General features: G+C 41.3%; 1 protein-coding gene across 3 annotated transcripts in view; it reads left to right on the top strand.

Annotated features, from left to right (window-relative positions):
* The window catches only part of frya (furry homolog a (Drosophila)), a 42,344-nt gene extending 26,205 nt beyond the window's left edge, over positions 1-16,139 (top strand). For 2 of the 3 annotated variants that reach the window (XM_069161251.1, XM_069161252.1), the window contains exons 32-62: positions 112-368; positions 464-610; positions 703-871; positions 1,126-1,216; positions 1,305-1,387; positions 1,753-1,903; positions 2,038-2,141; positions 2,353-2,538; positions 3,388-3,586; positions 4,101-4,222; positions 4,308-4,495; positions 4,757-4,851; positions 4,942-5,522; positions 5,702-5,799; positions 5,876-6,046; positions 6,138-6,278; positions 6,724-6,903; positions 7,690-7,854; positions 8,264-8,338; positions 8,450-8,620; positions 10,217-10,417; positions 10,967-11,110; positions 11,939-12,096; positions 12,176-12,383; positions 12,725-12,874; positions 12,954-13,052; positions 13,152-13,235; positions 14,007-14,024; positions 14,251-14,361; positions 14,465-14,649; positions 14,737-16,139. In XM_069161251.1, coding sequence (XP_069017352.1) covers positions 112-368; positions 464-610; positions 703-871; positions 1,126-1,216; positions 1,305-1,387; positions 1,753-1,903; positions 2,038-2,141; positions 2,353-2,538; positions 3,388-3,586; positions 4,101-4,222; positions 4,308-4,495; positions 4,757-4,851; positions 4,942-5,522; positions 5,702-5,799; positions 5,876-6,046; positions 6,138-6,278; positions 6,724-6,903; positions 7,690-7,854; positions 8,264-8,338; positions 8,450-8,620; positions 10,217-10,417; positions 10,967-11,110; positions 11,939-12,096; positions 12,176-12,383; positions 12,725-12,874; positions 12,954-13,052; positions 13,152-13,235; positions 14,007-14,024; positions 14,251-14,361; positions 14,465-14,649; positions 14,737-14,995 — 4,991 coding nt within the window. In that variant the 3' untranslated portion in view covers positions 14,996-16,139. The remainder of the gene's footprint in view (positions 1-111; positions 369-463; positions 611-702; positions 872-1,125; positions 1,217-1,304; positions 1,388-1,752; positions 1,904-2,037; positions 2,142-2,352; positions 2,539-3,387; positions 3,587-4,100; positions 4,223-4,307; positions 4,496-4,756; positions 4,852-4,941; positions 5,523-5,701; positions 5,800-5,875; positions 6,047-6,137; positions 6,279-6,723; positions 6,904-7,689; positions 7,855-8,263; positions 8,339-8,449; positions 8,621-10,216; positions 10,418-10,966; positions 11,111-11,938; positions 12,097-12,175; positions 12,384-12,724; positions 12,875-12,953; positions 13,053-13,151; positions 13,236-14,006; positions 14,025-14,250; positions 14,362-14,464; positions 14,650-14,736) is intronic. The other variant, XM_069161253.1, reaches the window with a different exon arrangement.
* Positions 16,140-16,737: the final 598 nt, after the last annotated feature.

The raw sequence follows: 16,737 nt of genomic DNA, 5'->3' as shown, positions 1-16,737 counted from the left end.
GATTAAACTGCCAATTATGGCAGAACTGAATATACAGTATATTTTAAAATCACCACAGTGCCCACTGATGTTCCTCTAATGTCTGTGTTTTTTTCTTTGTGCTTGTTCCAGAGGTTAGCCAGAGGTTCCCCACCACTCATCCCAATGGGAGGCAGATCATGCTAACGTACCTCCTGCCCTGGCTCAGTAACATAGAGCTGGTGGATAGCGGCCTGCTGCTCCCTGTCTTCACTTCATGCTCCTCGGGTTATGACACGTCTAGCCAGATGACCAGCACAGGTTCATCTCACCACCTGAAAGGCACCGGCTGGGGCTCCTTAGAAGCTACATCCATGGTTCTCAATAACCTCATGTTCATGACCGCCAAGGTAAAGTAATATTGGGGAAATTAAACAAAAAGGTGCAATCTGTGGTCAATGCATCTAACATGCTTCTTCTTTTTTTTTTTAAACCACCTCACCAGTATGGAGATGATCTTCCTGGACCAGAGATGGAAAATGCCTGGAATGCTTTAGTCAGCAATGAGAAGTGGAGCAACAATCTGAGAACCACGCTGCAGTTTCTCATCAGCTTATGTGGTGTCAGCAGCGACACCACTCTTCTCTCTTACGTAAGACATTTAGGCCTACCGGAAAATGTTGTGTAGCAAGTTATTTTTGTCTTTCCAGTTTCTCACGGATAACCTGTGATATGTTCATTCAGATCAAGAAGGTGGTGATCTATCTGTGCCGGGACAACACCATGCAAACCATGGAGGAGTTGATATTTGAGTTGCAACAAACGGATCCGGTCAACCCTGTGGTGCAACACTGTGACAGCCCTCCTTTCTATCGCTTCACTGCCACAAGCAAAGGCTCTGCAGTAGCTTCAGGTACATCTTTTAATTATACAGTCTCTCTGAATAAAATAACCACCGGATCATATTGGTATTTTTTATTTGGAAAAATCAACCAACCTTGAAATCCCAACTGCCTCAGTGGAACCACTTAGTGGCCAGCCATAGAAAACGTTGTTTGCTCTGGATAGATCTCAGAGGTGAATGTGACAAATTGCTGGTGTTAAAGATCATGCTCAGTTAATTTTCCTTGAACATAAAACACAAGTTCTGTTTTTGTTCATTTCTAGGCACCACATCAAGCAGCAATACTGTTGTTGCAGGCCAGGAGAGCTTTCCTGACACGGATGATACCAAGACAGCAAAGGAGAATGAGGAGAGGTACAGCTGACATGACCTCTTACATCTTGTGATTCAATTAATTGCAGCAATAACCATCATGTTTTTTTTGTTTTTTTTCTGACCTCAGGCTTAGTCACATAATGCGAGCACACAACCGCCTGGAGTCACGCTACAGCAACAGTTCGGGGGGATCTTACGATGAAGATAAGGGTGAGTGCTGTTCTTGTGTGTCTATTAAACACCTTTAAAAAAAAAAAAAAAATGAGGTTGTTGTGGTTTGTTAAGCGTGGAATACACAGGCTGGGTTGCAGGGTAAGATGGTAGCCAGCATGGTGCCATTGATAATGCATGAGCAGTGCAGAGCGGCCTGGGGCTTTTAAAGGGCTTCTGTGAGAACTGGCACTGAAATACAAGTAGTGGAGCCCAGGGCCTCTGAGCTGCTGCTAGTGACCCGAAAAACCGCTTTGTTACACCCTCTAATCCTGCAGACTGATGTAAGACTCCCACTTTTCAACAGGGTTTTCTGTACATATGAAGTCGGATTAATGTTGACACTTTATTCTGTAACTATTTAGGTGAACCTCTGCCGCCCTATGCTGACTGGCTGATGGTTGTTATTGAGTCCAACCAACCCCATCCTCTACCAATGCCTCTGAATGGAGGATGTTGGGCTCCGCTGGTGGACTTTTTACCAGAGACCATCACTCCCAGAGGACCACTGCACAGGTTAGACTGCAAAGTCTCCTCATTCTGGCATTCCTAAACAATTTCAAGGGATGTCACTGTTAGATTTAAATCCGTTTTAAGGGCATGTTTCATTTATTTTGAGAGTGGTAACAGTGTGTTTTTCCTTATTATAGGTGTAATATAGCGGTCATCTTCATGACAGAGATGGTGGTGGACCACAGTGTGAGAGAGGACTGGACCATGCACCTGCCTTTATTGCTACATGGCCTGTTTTTGGGTAAATTCACTCCACAATCAATTATCCCTGTAATAACTATAGTATAAATCTCGTGACGGACTGCAAATAAATGAAATAATAATTGGTATTTTGAGTCCAATATGATGTATCGCCATTCTATTTTTAAGTAAAAAGAGGAGTAGAAATGTTTAAGTTCAGTGAAAGTAATGTTTAAGTAGATTAACTGGTCTGATTGCGTTGTTGTCTTCAGGCATGGATCACTATCGTCCAGAGGTGTTTGAGCACAGCAAACGTCTTCTCCTCCACCTGCTCATCACATTGTCTTGTAACAACAACTTCCAGGCCATTGCGTCAGTCTTACTGCAGACACGTGAGATCAATGGCACCAAGACCCTCACCTGTAAACCAAGCCTTCAGCCGGAGTGTTTATCCTCAGGTAAAAACATCTGTCTTCAGTTACACTCACTTGTGTGGGTTTTCTCAATTTCAATTATATCCACGCTCAAAGGTTGAAGAAGACCAGGGTCCAGTTTGACAGAGCAGCTTGGCATTTGACACATAGGCTCTTCTCTTTGGCTAATATAAACTTGAGCATCAGAAAGGGAATGACTAACATTCCTTTCAGACAATAGAGAAGTTTCTTATCTGGGGAGGAAATATTTGGACCCTGTACTACTGAGCACACAGGACATCAAAGGTCTTGATTAAAGCATTCCATTCTGCTATTTTTATCCTCGTGCCCAAATTAGGGCCATCTGCTCGGGCTGGGATAGACTGGTTTCTCACATTTCCCCCCACCTCCTCCTCCTGCTGATGAATTGTGTGGCAAATGTCCAGACATTTAAAATAAGTAACATACTCCTTGTCCATTGAACCATTTGAATCAAATTTGTATGCTGGCATACAATAATATTAACACCACCAATCAAATCCAAAGACAACATGCTTTAATATATTCTCTCATGTTTATTTTTCTTCTCTATAATGTGTAATATCTTGCAGAAAGACTCCTTTTTTTAAATGATTACATAGAGATTAAGTGTGCAGCAACATAATAGATAAATTTGACAGCTTCACCACATTTAATACAGTCAAGGCTGCTTGGATCCACATTGCAGACGATGGTAAAACACAGGCCATGCTGCTCATGCCGGTTTTCTTTCTCTCATTAACTCCCGCCAACTCATCGCTGCAAGTTGCGGTGAGGAGGAGGAAATCAAACATCCAAATAAACCATTGTAACCTGATTGTTATCACACAATTCCTGTTCCTCTGTTGTGTTCAGGAGGATTTGACTTCCTGCGGGAGTGTCAGGTGTCTCCCGTGCCAGACTCCGGTCTGAGTTCTTCTTCTACTTCGTCCAGTTTGAGTCTGGGGAGCAGCATCAACAACCTGCCTGAGATCTCACAGGAGGTGGAAGAGCTGGTGGCCTCGAATAAAATAGATGAGAAGACCAATAAGCTCATTGAGTTTTTAACCACAAGGTACTATTGTTGCTATGTAGTTCCCTTATTTAAATCAACCTATAAGTGCATCAATTCTGATAATGCAGGAAAACTTACAGGTCATGAAGGTGAAGCTGAAGGTATTTTATAGAATAAATTCATGTTACTTTGTACAGTAAAGACATTTTTACAGATAACAGTCAGAAATGGCCTTTTGCTTTGCTGCTACACTTTCTCATATTTCTTGATCTAGGTTCCCACCTAGTGGTGCAGCAGGCATACTGCAATACAGTAGATTATAATGGAGTTGATTAGATTTTAGAATTTACTGTGATTATTTGTACACATTATAAATTCCAATTAAAACTGTCATCTTGCAAACTCTATTGACATATTTGAGGTTTATTCATTGAAAAATAACCTTTGGCAAAACAAACAGAAGCACAATAACACCTGAATTTGTTCAAATAATGAGCTAATTTTCCTCTTCCTCCATAACATACCTTAAAAAATACAACGTGTTGTTAGTGACTAAGAAGTGGTTGTTTTATAGAGCATATGGACCACTGTGGTGCCATGAAGACATTTCACCAAAGAACCAAATTTCAAAAAGCACCGGGCAGTTGACGAATTTTCTACGACATGTGGTATCTGTGTTCAAAGAGTCCAAGTCAGGTAATTCTTCAGTATCATTCACTGTAATTACTAATTAGTTATACTACAGAAGTATTAATTTCATTATTTTGTCTCTCCTCATCAGACTTCCACCTGGAGCAGCAGCTCAGTGACGTGGCGATGCAGACAGCTTTGTGCAGTTCATCGCGTCACTATGCCGGCCGCTCCTTCCAAGTGTTTCGAGCCCTTCGTCAGCCCATCTCCGCCCACGCTGTGTCCGACCTGCTCTCAAGGCTGGTGGAAGTTGTCGGTGAACATGGAGAAGAAGTGCAGGTCAGTGTCCTATGTGCGAGGATGTGCATTACACATTTTTAAGTTCAATTGTTAAGGAATGATCCATGAATATATTTCTTCTTTGGAATTCTGCAAACTGGAAAACTGCCTCAGTCACAGTTTTTATTGATCTACTTCATCTTTTTTTTTGTGGTTAATGGCTAAGCTTTTAAAGCTACATTTATCCATTAAAGAAATGCTTATATGATACAAATTAAAAAGAAAATCCTCCAGAAATGCAGTTGTGTCTTCTCTCTCCAGGGCTATGTGATGGAAGTATTACTGACACTGGAATCTGTGGTGGATAACTTGGCTGAATGTCTCAAGAACAATGATCTCATGTCCATCTTGACAAGGTTTGTGTCTCTCTGCATGTGTTTATCTATAAAGAATGTATTTTTGGTAAAACACGGAGTAACGTCAGTTCATTGTTTGTTGCATGACAGAGCCTCATCTCCAGATTTCCTCACCAGTTTCAAGCTGCTGTCCAACAGGAAGAGCACAGGGCAGCTCAATCTTCGGAGTAAAGAGCGGAGCGGGCATCAGAGGAGCTCTTCTGTCCCAAAGAAGTTTGGAGAGGCAGACAGGTGGTCTGATCCACCTCGCAGTGCCACTCTGGACCGCATCCAGGCCTGTGAACAGCAGGTGTTGTTAACCAGGATCCGCAGCTCGTCTTCATCTAAAGACACCGTCACCGACCCAGCGAGCATCAACCACCCCAGCAACCTCCTGGCCACCATCTTCTGGGTGGCGGTGTCACTGATGGAGTCAGACTTTGAGTTTGAGTATCAGATGTCTTTAAGACTGTTGAATAAGCTGCTGGCCAACATGTCGCTGGACAAACAGGAGAACAGAGAGAAGCTGGAGAAACTGCAGGGCCAGCTGAAATGGAGCAGCTTCACGGGGCTCCAGCAGCTGCTGTTAAAGGGCTTCACCTCCGTGTCCACCACTGACCTCACGCTGCAGCTCTTCTGCCAACTCACACCCGTGTCACGAGTGCCTGTAGTGGACACGTCTCAAGCCATAGGTACAATAAAGCAAGCAATAGATCAATAAATATGGGGTTTACAAAAGTAAACATGAATGTTGATATTTTTAGAGCACATAAAAAACATGAAATAGCCTTTTTTTCCATTGAATTTTAGTGTCATTTACACCCTTGTTAACTAATTAATATTGACTTAATTTGTCTGTTTCATCTATTAGGTTTTCCTTTGAATGTTCTCTGCCTGCTCCCACATCTTGTGCAGAACTTTGATGGGCCCACACAGTTCTGTCAAGATGTTGCTGAGAGGATAGCTCAGGTTGGCCTCATTTAAAATGCTTCTATTCTCATTTTCACTGCTTTTATATTGAAAACTAATGCACTTTTGTATGTAGGTATGCCTTGAGGAGAAGAACGCCAAGCTCTCCAACCTCGCTCATGTCATGACTCTGTATAAAACACACTCCTACACACGAGACTGCTTCTCGTGGGTCAACGTGGTGTGTCGATATCTTCATGAAGCCTTCTCAGATATCACCCTGAGCCTGGTCACTTACATGGCAGAGGTTCGTATAGCTGATCTCCTCTTTGTCAAGCCACAGTCACGGTGTGTTAGAGGCGCTAAATTAATCGAGGGTTGTTCATTTGTTGTTGCAGCTGTTGGAGAAAGGTCTTCCCAGCATGCAGCAGACGCTTCTACAAATCATCTACAGCCTGCTGAGTCACATGGACCTGAGTGGGATTCAAGCCAAACCCTTCAACATGGAGGTGCTGAAGACAATTGAGAAATTTGTTCAGGTAAGTTACAACATTAACAGTAGAATTTCTGTCCTAATTATAGCTATTGATATTTGTATGATGCTTCTGTGGTAACTCATATAGAAACGTATATACGAGATATACGTATGTATGTGGAGAGCGAAACGTATTTTACACCAGATGTGATTAGTGGAAATCTCTCTGAGTAAGAGTCTGTATTCTGTGTTCCTTTTGTAAGTGCTCATGTGAAAAAGCGCTGCCTTGTGTCAGTGCAGTAAATTTTGCAGACACACCCAAACTATAAACAGTCTGCCTCTCTACCACAAGCTCGGCCTCTGCTTATTCTCGTACTGTAACCATTTTCTTTTTAGCACCTCTGTCTCCCAAAATAGAACCACATAAAAACACCCCAGAAGACGGTGCTGGTTGTTTTTTGTCTGCGTGTGCAGGTGAATCTGAGCGTACATGTCTGTGTTCACTGTAGACTGTCCACTGGAGGGAAGCGCTGAATATCTTGAAGCTGGTGGTTTCTCGATCCGCCAGTTTGGTGCAGCCATCATTCCCACAAAGTGACCTCTCCTATGAGGACATCAGCCGCGTCTGGGACCGCTCCTCCAAAGCTTTGCCTGGCAAAACGCTGGATTTCCACTTTGACATATCTGAGGTTAGAGACTCTTTCTCTGACTTTCTTTTCACAGTGCGTTAAAGTTGTAAATGTCCCTGTAGCCCGTGGAAAAGGTTAATGCTTGTATGTTTGCCCCTGTATGTTTTCCTGTATTTTCCAGGGTGTGGTGCTTGTCGAGGTTTTCTGGAATCTTTTAAAGCTCTTTGGAAGGGAAACATTTCTTCCCCTTCCTTAATGGTGATATTTCTTTTTGACCAAACCCCCTTGAGATTAGCTTAAAAGCTTGAAAGGTAAACACAATTAGTCAAGCAGAGCGGAGCTGGAAAGTGACGTGAAAGACAGAAGAGGAGTGGTATATGTGTGGGAACTGAACAGGGAGTTTTTTGTGTAGTTCATGAATGGCAGGAAATGATGTCAACTCTTTGCTGCCATTCTTTGTATGTGAATCAGGGAGCCCTAGTGGAGAGCCAGCAGTGTGAGTCTATAAACTTGAGACACGCTGGACAAACCACAGATATTTCTTAAAATAGACCCATATTTTTAGACTGAGGGATGAAGCAGAGGATGTGGATGTTTCTTTTTCCTCAAATGCTACACGGATTCAGACATCAAATGGAAGAAAAAAGGTGACCACTGATTTAAAAACGAAAAATGCCAACTTACCTTAAAGCATTGATCACTTGACAGTCATCAGCAGGAGCTGCCATCGAGCCTGAATCATGGATTATGGACTATACAGAGGAGGACTTTCTCTTCTTCCTTTTTTTCCTGACTCATCACGGATTCTGTCCACATGTCGTTGTTTGTTTGTGTCCATGCATTTAGACGCCAGTGATTGGTCGGCGTTACGATGACCTGCAGCGCTCTCCAGGCCAAGATGTGAAGTGCAGGACCACAGCAGTGACCCGCAGCACCTCCTCTACCTCCTCTGGTTCCACTTCCAACAACGTCCTGGTGCCGGTCAGCTGGAAAAGGCCTCAGTCTTCACAGGTTAGAACTTGGTCCCATTACTTCTGAAAGTTATTTTCATGATTTGGTGATTCGTGCGAGGTCAAAGTGTGAAACAGTTATGATATGACGATGAGGATATCAAATGTAATTGTGGTTAATAAGGCTTATTTTTATCATGACAAAACACATTGAAGGCTGTTTTTGAACCGTTCACACTGGTATTCAAATGTGTCTGTATCCAAATAAAGAACAATGTATGTCAATAACAGGGCTAAATGCATGCAATACATGCTGTAATGTGTTCAGTAGAACACATTTGGATGAGGTCAAAGACTCATAGGTCAGATATTTTTTATCAATGTTGATGTCAGTTGTAAACAAGGCATACAACTCTGATGTGGTTAAATGAAACTGAATTGACCAAAATATTTGATTTTGCCCTCTGCAGAAAAGAACACGGGAAAAACTGGTGAATGTATTGTCGTTGTGTGGACAGGAAGTGGGGCTCACCAAAAACCCCTCGGTAACATACCCTATATTTTAGCAGTGCTTTGAATTTAAAAACTCTCAACATCTTATCTAGCATGCATTTAAAAATAACCTGTGAACTTTTATTTTTTGTTCCTCTGTGTAGGTGATCTTCTCTAGCTGTGGGGAGCTGGACCTCATGGAGCACCAGCCCAGCCTGGTGTCCTCTGACGATGGCACCCGGGAACAAGACAACATGGACGACACCACGTCAGAGCAGCAGTTCAGAGTCTTTAGAGACTTTGACTTCCTGGATGTCGAGCTTGAGGATGGAGAGGTGAGTTTTAAGGACGGTGGTAAAGAAGTACCGTGATGTGCAACAACATGGTTGAATTTGTAAAGCAAAAGCAGCAGCAGTAAGAAAAACACATCTGACTTGTACTGTGTCGGGTCTGGTCTGCCTGCTCTGTGTAATGAGCTTTCTCTCTCTGTTTTTCTGTCTGTGCTATCTAGGAGCTCCAGGTAAGTTTAGCCGTGTTGCATTTTTACTTGCTGTGCTCTGTAAATAAGTGTTTGCTTGTGAAGATAGTGTAGTCAGAAGCAACACCGAAGGCAGAGAGTATCCAATGTGTGTGCATGCTGTGTAAAAACTGATTCTGCACGGTTCATAAAGTATAGAGACAGAGAGATATATCGACCAGGAGAATTGGAAACAGTGCATTCATCTCATTTGTAATAGAGATCACAGAGGACTAATGCTATGTCTTACAGTCACAGTGTAATGGTCAAAAAGTATCTTTGACCGGGATTATTGATTTTTCTCCATGGCAAAATTATAACAGGTTATTATGAGTATTGGTTATAATATTTTATTGCCATTTGATACATTATCAATGTAAATATTCATAATTTCTATGCCTGTGTATAATGCTTAAACTGATTTTCACTGATGTTATTTTCCAACACAGTTAGCATTATTACAGAAACCAAGAACAGCTGTGCTTGCAATTATTTATTTAATACCATTATATCAAGATCATGAGTTAATTTTTGGATATTTCAAGAAAATAAAGCTCATACGAGATCAATTAACCCGTTATCGCAAGAAAACAAGAGGCTGGTTTCTCGAGATGATTTATCTTCATGTATCGACAACAGTGGAAGAAGTATTCATGTCCTCTCCCTAAGTTAAAGTAAAAAATACCAGACTGTATGAACTCCTCACTACAGATGTAATGACAAAAATGTAATTACAGGACATGAGAAGATGTTACACTCCACCACTGAAAATCAAGTTAAAATTGGCATTTTCTTATTACAATGAAATAATACAAAACAAATCCGACCAACATGATGGGACTTTAAAGAGAACATCATTATGCTGATTGTACATCTCAGATAGGTGGTTAGCTCCATCTAGTGACACGGTAAATGAATTTATGTTCAGTTTTTAACGTTCTTATTGCCGTCACACTGAAATCCTAACAGTAAGTTGCACACACAGGAATTATACTGTACACTTTTGCCTCCTAGTATTTTCTAAGTTAATGCTGTGAAATGTAACTTTGATGAGTCATTCTGCATTTTAAACCACAAACAAGACAGTCAGACTGAGGCAATTAAAACCTGTAAATATTTCAGGTTACGCAGGATCCGGAGGTTCTCGGAAACTTTTACCAGCATTGTGGCTGCTTTTACTGTAGTTTTGATAAAGTCTATATCGGGTTGTGAAGGGCTCACTACACAGTGTCAAACTCCAGTATTCCTTCCCTTCTTAGCTTTGAGCGGAAAAAAAAAACTCTCCCAGAAACAGCCCCCTCCCTGACTCTGCACTGCATGGTTGTGTAAATGTGTGTGTGCACGTGTTTGTGTTTTGATTGTGCGGTATCTTACGTCTTGGTACTTGGGAGCTCAAGGTTGTTCACTGTTGCAGGGAGAGACTATGGACAACTTCAACTGGGGTGTGCGGCGGCGCTCCATGGATAGTCTAGACCAAAGTGACCTGCAGCCCCTGGAGGAGAGTCAGCTGTCCAGCAGCATGCCCAGCCTCAGCAAGGTCACCCATGAAGACTCAGATGAGTCGTCTGAGGAGGATTCCCTCACCGCTAGCCAGATACTGTCCCACTCACAGCTCGTAAGTTTTGTCTGACAATAATTTAAAGTCATTGTGAAAAGAAAGATCCAGCTGATGAAGTCGAGTGGCCTAAGTAAAATATCCGTAACAATGTCAATAGTTTCAACCATAATTTTAAGAAGCAATCGAGGAAGGACATTTGAAGGAAAAAGTCTTTACATCTTGGACCCTTTAAGAGCTTTTCTCTTGTGCCAGGCCAGCTATTGTCACCTTTGCTTAAAAAAAAATAATATTCTGCAATTGCAAATATCCATGGTATTTTCAGAGCGTGTTCATGCACTCAGGCCTTTGATTTTAATCTCTGTCATTGCTTTTCCTCTAGTGTCAATCTCAGGACAAAATTTGCAATGCTCTGAAAATAACAAAAATCCTCCGTGTGTCGAGTGACTGTAATGAGCTTCAAACCTTTGTGTCATCTTTTGTCTTGTTTGCATCATCTCTCTGTTATTATTCAAACTTAGTGGAAACTGTGGTGGCCCATGGAAAGCCCATGTGCCCATGTATTTTTTTTAAATAGGATTGAAAGGTTTTGTCTTCTTCCGTTTTCAGATTGTGAACCTCTCTCCATCAGCAGAGATCAGTAGCATGGATTCCCACTCTGCCTTTTTTGATACAACTTCAGCAGAATCAACTCCTCTGAACAGCAAAAATCCAAGTTTTGAAGTGCAGCTGCCCGAGGACTCGAAGCAGCGGGTGAATAAGGGCTTCAGAGTGTCTCAGATTCTGGGAACTGATAATTCTTATCACAACTCCATCCTGGAGTTCTTTACTAATTTTACCAAATAGGAGCTTTTCTGTTGCATCTTTTTCTTGGGAAATGTCTTGGATGTTAAATGTGCTTTGGGTTCAGTCTGTTAAGTAATATTTCATGTGACTTTTCAACATTTCCTTTCTTAAAAATAGAGCATGCGCCAATCTTTTCTTGATATGTCAGTAGTTGCATGCAAAAAGGAGAATGAACTAAAAACCTGCAAGCAGACGATCTGAAACGCTTTGGGTTCTGGGCGAGTTCGTGCCTTACTCAAATGGTGGCAGAGATTCTCTGGGGTGTGAGGGGGGATTGAGGGGGTGGGGGGAGTAGCCAGCAAGAGCAATATAAGCTTCTTTCTTTCTTTGTCTGTCTGTTAAAGGCAATGTGTATACCTAATGCTTCTGTGTGGGTGGGTCTAAGCAACAACTAAAAACTCTTGGCATGTGGGAGGTCAAGAAAAGGTTTACACATTGCCTGCCCCAAACCATGAGTGTGCAGGGCCACATTGTTGGTTAAACTATTTTATCATCTGTTCAATTGGCACAATTGATGCACACAAAATTTTACCAAATAAAAGAAAACACCACAAGGAGTTTCCATAGGGTCCCGTGGCAAGGTTAGTGTATCCATTTTACCCACAAACATATCTGTTAAATAATTAAGAATAACAGGGAATTTCATGCACACGCTGCTTGAGAATTTGTTTTTGATTTGGGTTGGGTTTTTTTTTTTACCAATGGTTGAGAAATCATGTGTTGCTTTTTTTTTAGCATGAGCTGTCACAAGAAGACGAAGATGTACCTGAGGAAGACCTCTCACTGTCCATCAGTGAACTGGCCCCTGAATATCACTTCGGTGACAGTTTGACAATGGACATGATTTACAGTGATTATAAAGGAGAACTGGACCTTGACAACTGCTTACCCAGGTACTTACTCACAGCTTCTATAATAAATTCAGTTAACGTAAAACTATATTGTTTATAATGTGGCTTTATGTCCATTCAGTCTTGCTGAAGAAGAGAGAGATGACATGCTGGAGTTGCGTTCTTCGCCGCCGCCGTCGCCCTTCTTCTCTGCCATCCTAGCCGCTTTCCAACCAGCAGTGTGCGATGATGCAGAGGAAGCCTGGCGAAGTCACATCAACCAGCTCGTGTCTGACTCCGACGGGTCCTGCGCAGTCTACACTTTCCATGTGTTTTCATCCCTTTTTCAGGTATTGTGCAACCACCTTACAGCCAGCCTACTCCTAAATTGCATCAACAGCGTGCCTCGTCAAACTGGATTAATTCAACTGAAAGGTTAACAGGATTAGTTATTAACCTTTAGAGGAAAGAACCTTCCTTTCAGCTGTAATTACATAAAGAGGACATTCTGTCGATGCTGTCGGCTTCAAAGTCTTTGAGCTTCATTAACCAGATGTTGTTCACTTCACTGACCAAAGCTGACAGGGGAAAATGTCAGAAATAAATGGCAATACTGAAGAATGTAAGTAGCTCAAGTGATGTCAGAGTGACTTTGACAGTATTACAGCCAGCATGTTTTTTTGCTTTACAGAGCATCCAGACCAAATTTTGTTCCTTGACCTGTGACGCTGTGAGTTACCTTGGTGATGGCTTGAGAGGATTAGGATCAAAGTTTCTGAGGTCTTCTCAGATGCTGACGTCATGCTCAGAGTGCCCGACGCTGTTTATTGATGCAGACACGGTAAGTCACCTGACGGCTTACAGTTTCCGATACTTTACCAATAATTTTGACGTTGAACAACAAAACTCTGTCATCGCAGATTATGTCTTATGGATTCCTGGAAAAAATTAAATTCAGCGTGTTGGAGCTTCAAGAATATCTTGACACTTACAACAACAGAAGGGATGCAGCTCTCACTGTAAGGAGACTAAATATTGTGCGTGCCAGTCTTAATGTCACCTGGATGTTGTCATTGACTTGTTTACTTTCTGTTTATGTTTGTTTGTGTCACACACAGTGGTTGAGCAACTGTAAGGCCACTTTTCAGAAGAGTTCTGGAGGCACCGTAATAACATGTCAACCAATGGAGCATGAGGAAAAGGTAAAACCGGATTTTTTTTTTTGAGCAGTTACTAACATGTTGTCATATCACCTGAAGCCTAATGTAAAACACTGGATTCGTATTTTCTTTGGCTTAACTAATGCATTCAGCCAGTTTACAAACAAACGTGAAAAAAGTTGTTGATTTCATTTCATCTGATCTTTCACACTGTACTCTCTGCGTTACGATTACTGTGTGATACTGTAGCTCTGTGAGTGTTACCTCTAATTCCTTCACACTATATAATTGTCAAGTTTCTGGCAACCTTAAGTTGCCGCACGTCACGTTGAATATCTCATATCCAATGTGCCTTGTGATCATTTTCAGCTCTGCTGGGCATGGGAGCAAGTTTTCTTATGTTGCATTTATTCTAGGTGTAAACAATTACACTCACTTCATAACCGAAGAAAGGTATCAGAAAAAATAGAAAGTTTTGCTGTTACAACTGAATTAGATATCAAAGAGATCCCCACCAAAGTGAGTGCATTTGTGCTTATTAACAACCAGAAAATTTGGTTATTTTGCTTGGCTTGTTTCATTTGGCTTTTTGATTAATTCATGTCAACTGCCAGCCCCCCTTTTCAGTTCTGATTTACACATACATCTACCCTCACTTCTCCTCCTCCATGCATGTCAATACAATGACCTGTTCTAATAGTTTTCACTCTTCTTTTATTGGAATTAATGACCAATTGCATGCCCCTTGATTCTCTCTCTGTGTTGTCCTTACTTCTTACTTCTTCTCTGCCCTGTAACATTCTTGCTTGGTAGCAAATGGAATCTCTGGCTGTAAGTTTAATAGGACTTGTTTCTATTTTCCTACTTTCCAACGACTTTGTCAACCTTATATTTATTGTCATGTTCAATTTCTGCAAACAAATGATTAAACATTCTTTTGTAGTAGTTTTACGTGAGTTTCAAATCAAATTAAGACAGAATTCTGGAAAATATTCAATAAAGTATTCATTATAAAAAAAAAATATTTTGCTAATAACCCATCTTCTCTTATTTTCAGCAACTGGAACTCTGTCAAAGACTCTACAAACTTCACTTTCAGTTATTGCTGCTTTTTCAGTCCTACTGTAAGCTGATTGAACAGGTCCAGGTAATAAGCTCTATTCCCAAGGTATGTATTTTACGCATTTTCATGTTCTTTGTTTTTGAAGCAGTGACAGCCACTGTGAAATCCAGACCCCTGTTTCACACTGTTAATCCCTCTCATCCCTCAGTTAACAAATATGTCTCGAGAGCTTAATGAGTTGAAGAGCAATTTGAGGCTAGCAGCAGCTTCAGTCACGAATGATGAGATCGCTGCCGGTGAGAGATCCTGCTCTGAGGCTGCAGTGCAGGCCATCCTGGAGGGTCTGAAGAGCAACGAGTTTCCAACAGCCATTCGCTACATTCGTGAATGCAGGTGAGAAAAGCAAAAATGCTTGTTTCTCTAAGGGTATGTTGTGAAGTGTCACGCTCAGTCAACAAATATCTGTTGCATTCTTTGCAGAACAATGTGGCCCAATGACATCTTTGGCAGCCAGTCTGAGGATGAGGTTCAAACGTTACTGAACATCTACTTCAGACACCAAACACTGGGTCAGACAGGAACTTTTGCTCTGGTGGGCTCAAAGCAGGACCTCACAGAGATTTCTGTCAAGTTGATGGAACTTAACAGAGAGACTCGGGACATGATCCGACGAGCGCAGGGCTACCGAGCGATCACGGCTTTTCTTCCAGACTCCAGGGTCTCAGGCTCAACTCTCTGATGGCAGTGGGTGACTGCACAGCACTGCGTTTCACACGTCACCTCTCTTCCTGTCTGGGGTAGCTGCTATCATCTCTGTGGTTAATAAGAACTCTGCTCTCTCCTGGTAAAAACCAAACCCCTTCTTCCTCTCGTTGCTCAGAGTACATCACAATGTTATAAGGTTGGATCTTCAGACGTGCAGCAATACTGTTGTTTTTAGACAGATGAGTGACTTTGCCGTTTTAAACAAAGCTAGACTTTTATTGCACTAATAATAGAAACTGTCACAAAGCGACCACTTGCTACTGAGGTCAACAACTTTCACATTTAACAAATTACATACCAAAGCTAAGTGATTCTCTTTCAGTTATGTTGTTTTAAATGTCATGGGAAAATGTGCAATCCTTCACTGAGGTGGAAGACCTTTACGGTCTCCTGAAAGAATGTATTTGAATAACATAGCATTGGAAAACATGAACACTGTAAGTACAGAAAAAGGGAGGCCTCATTACTCGGTAAGAGTAGTGGGTCTTTTGTGCGGGTGTTTGTGTGTAAGTGTAGGTGTGTTGTGAGTGTGCTTGAGTGTGTGAATTTGAATCTGACGACCATCACAGATGGAATTATAAATACTGATTTATATAAGTGGTTCATGTTAAACTACTCTTGACATGCTGCAAATCTACTGTAATGTCTGTCAAACCTACAGCCTGTGTGGGTTATCTGTTAAAACATCTTACTGTACCTTTAACTGTGCAGCTTTTAGCAAATAGGTAATTTATTTATATTGTAAGCGAGAGAAAAACATGCTTTTATCAGATTAGATTTAGAGAAAACAAATATTTTGTTTTATCCGCTAAACCTGCCAAGCTTGCTAATGATATGTACTATGAAGTGTAATAGTAATGTTTATGAACAAACACAGAAAATATTTTAACTGAATAATTGTACATAAGGAAATGGGGGCTTTGCTCAGACTCATAAGATTGTATTTTTATGAAGTTCCAGTTTGAGTTGCATGCAGGATGAGTAGCTACATATTTTGTAAAGCTTCCACAAAAGTTGTTGTAGCCTCTTGCCTTGTAAATACTTATGCCTTTGCAATGTACTGTACGTTGGTGTTCTGTACACTTATGTAACAAAACAATAAAACTTACATTTGTTAACTATGATTTCACTTGGTGATTTAAAAAAAAAAAAAAATTGTGATGTTGTGATATACATTTTGCTTCACTTTGCTTCACTAGACTCTATACTCTACACTATATACAATATACAAAAATGAATTTTGGGTCACTTTTTGGACTTTTTGAATATTTCAGATGTTATCATATTTTGATAACATGACTTTGGATATTTTGACCCATATTTGGATATCATATGATATCACTTTATCACTTTTTGGACCTTTTGTTACTCAAGTTACTTCTCGCCATGAAAAAAAAAAGGCTCTTTTGTTTTGTTGACCTTTGGTTTGGTATTAGTGAGTGCACTACAAAATAAAACTGTGTGGCTTGCCCTTTGAGGGTTTTGCTCTCTGTGTGGCTTTTTAAGGGGACTCACCCTCCACAAACTATGAATCATGTTAGATACCTGAGTGGGGCTCGAATCCGTGTCTTCATGAGGTTGTTTCTAGCTCGACGTTGGCGTCGTGGACTGCTGGACTGCCTTCGGCGCCGGAGAAAGGGACGCGGCAAGAGAAAGTGTTTAACGGAGTTCACTCAGAGCTTCCAGTGACTCAACCGACAGTCTGGTTAACTCAAC

Source organism: Embiotoca jacksoni, unplaced genomic scaffold (assembly GCF_022577435.1).
Source record: "Embiotoca jacksoni isolate LCO1_2020_lvr unplaced genomic scaffold, fEmbJac1.0.p SCAF_28, whole genome shotgun sequence".
Classification (NCBI taxonomy): domain Eukaryota; kingdom Metazoa; phylum Chordata; class Actinopteri; family Embiotocidae; genus Embiotoca; species Embiotoca jacksoni.
Note: the sequence above shows the minus strand (reverse complement) of the source record. Positions and strands in the feature narration are given on the sequence as shown.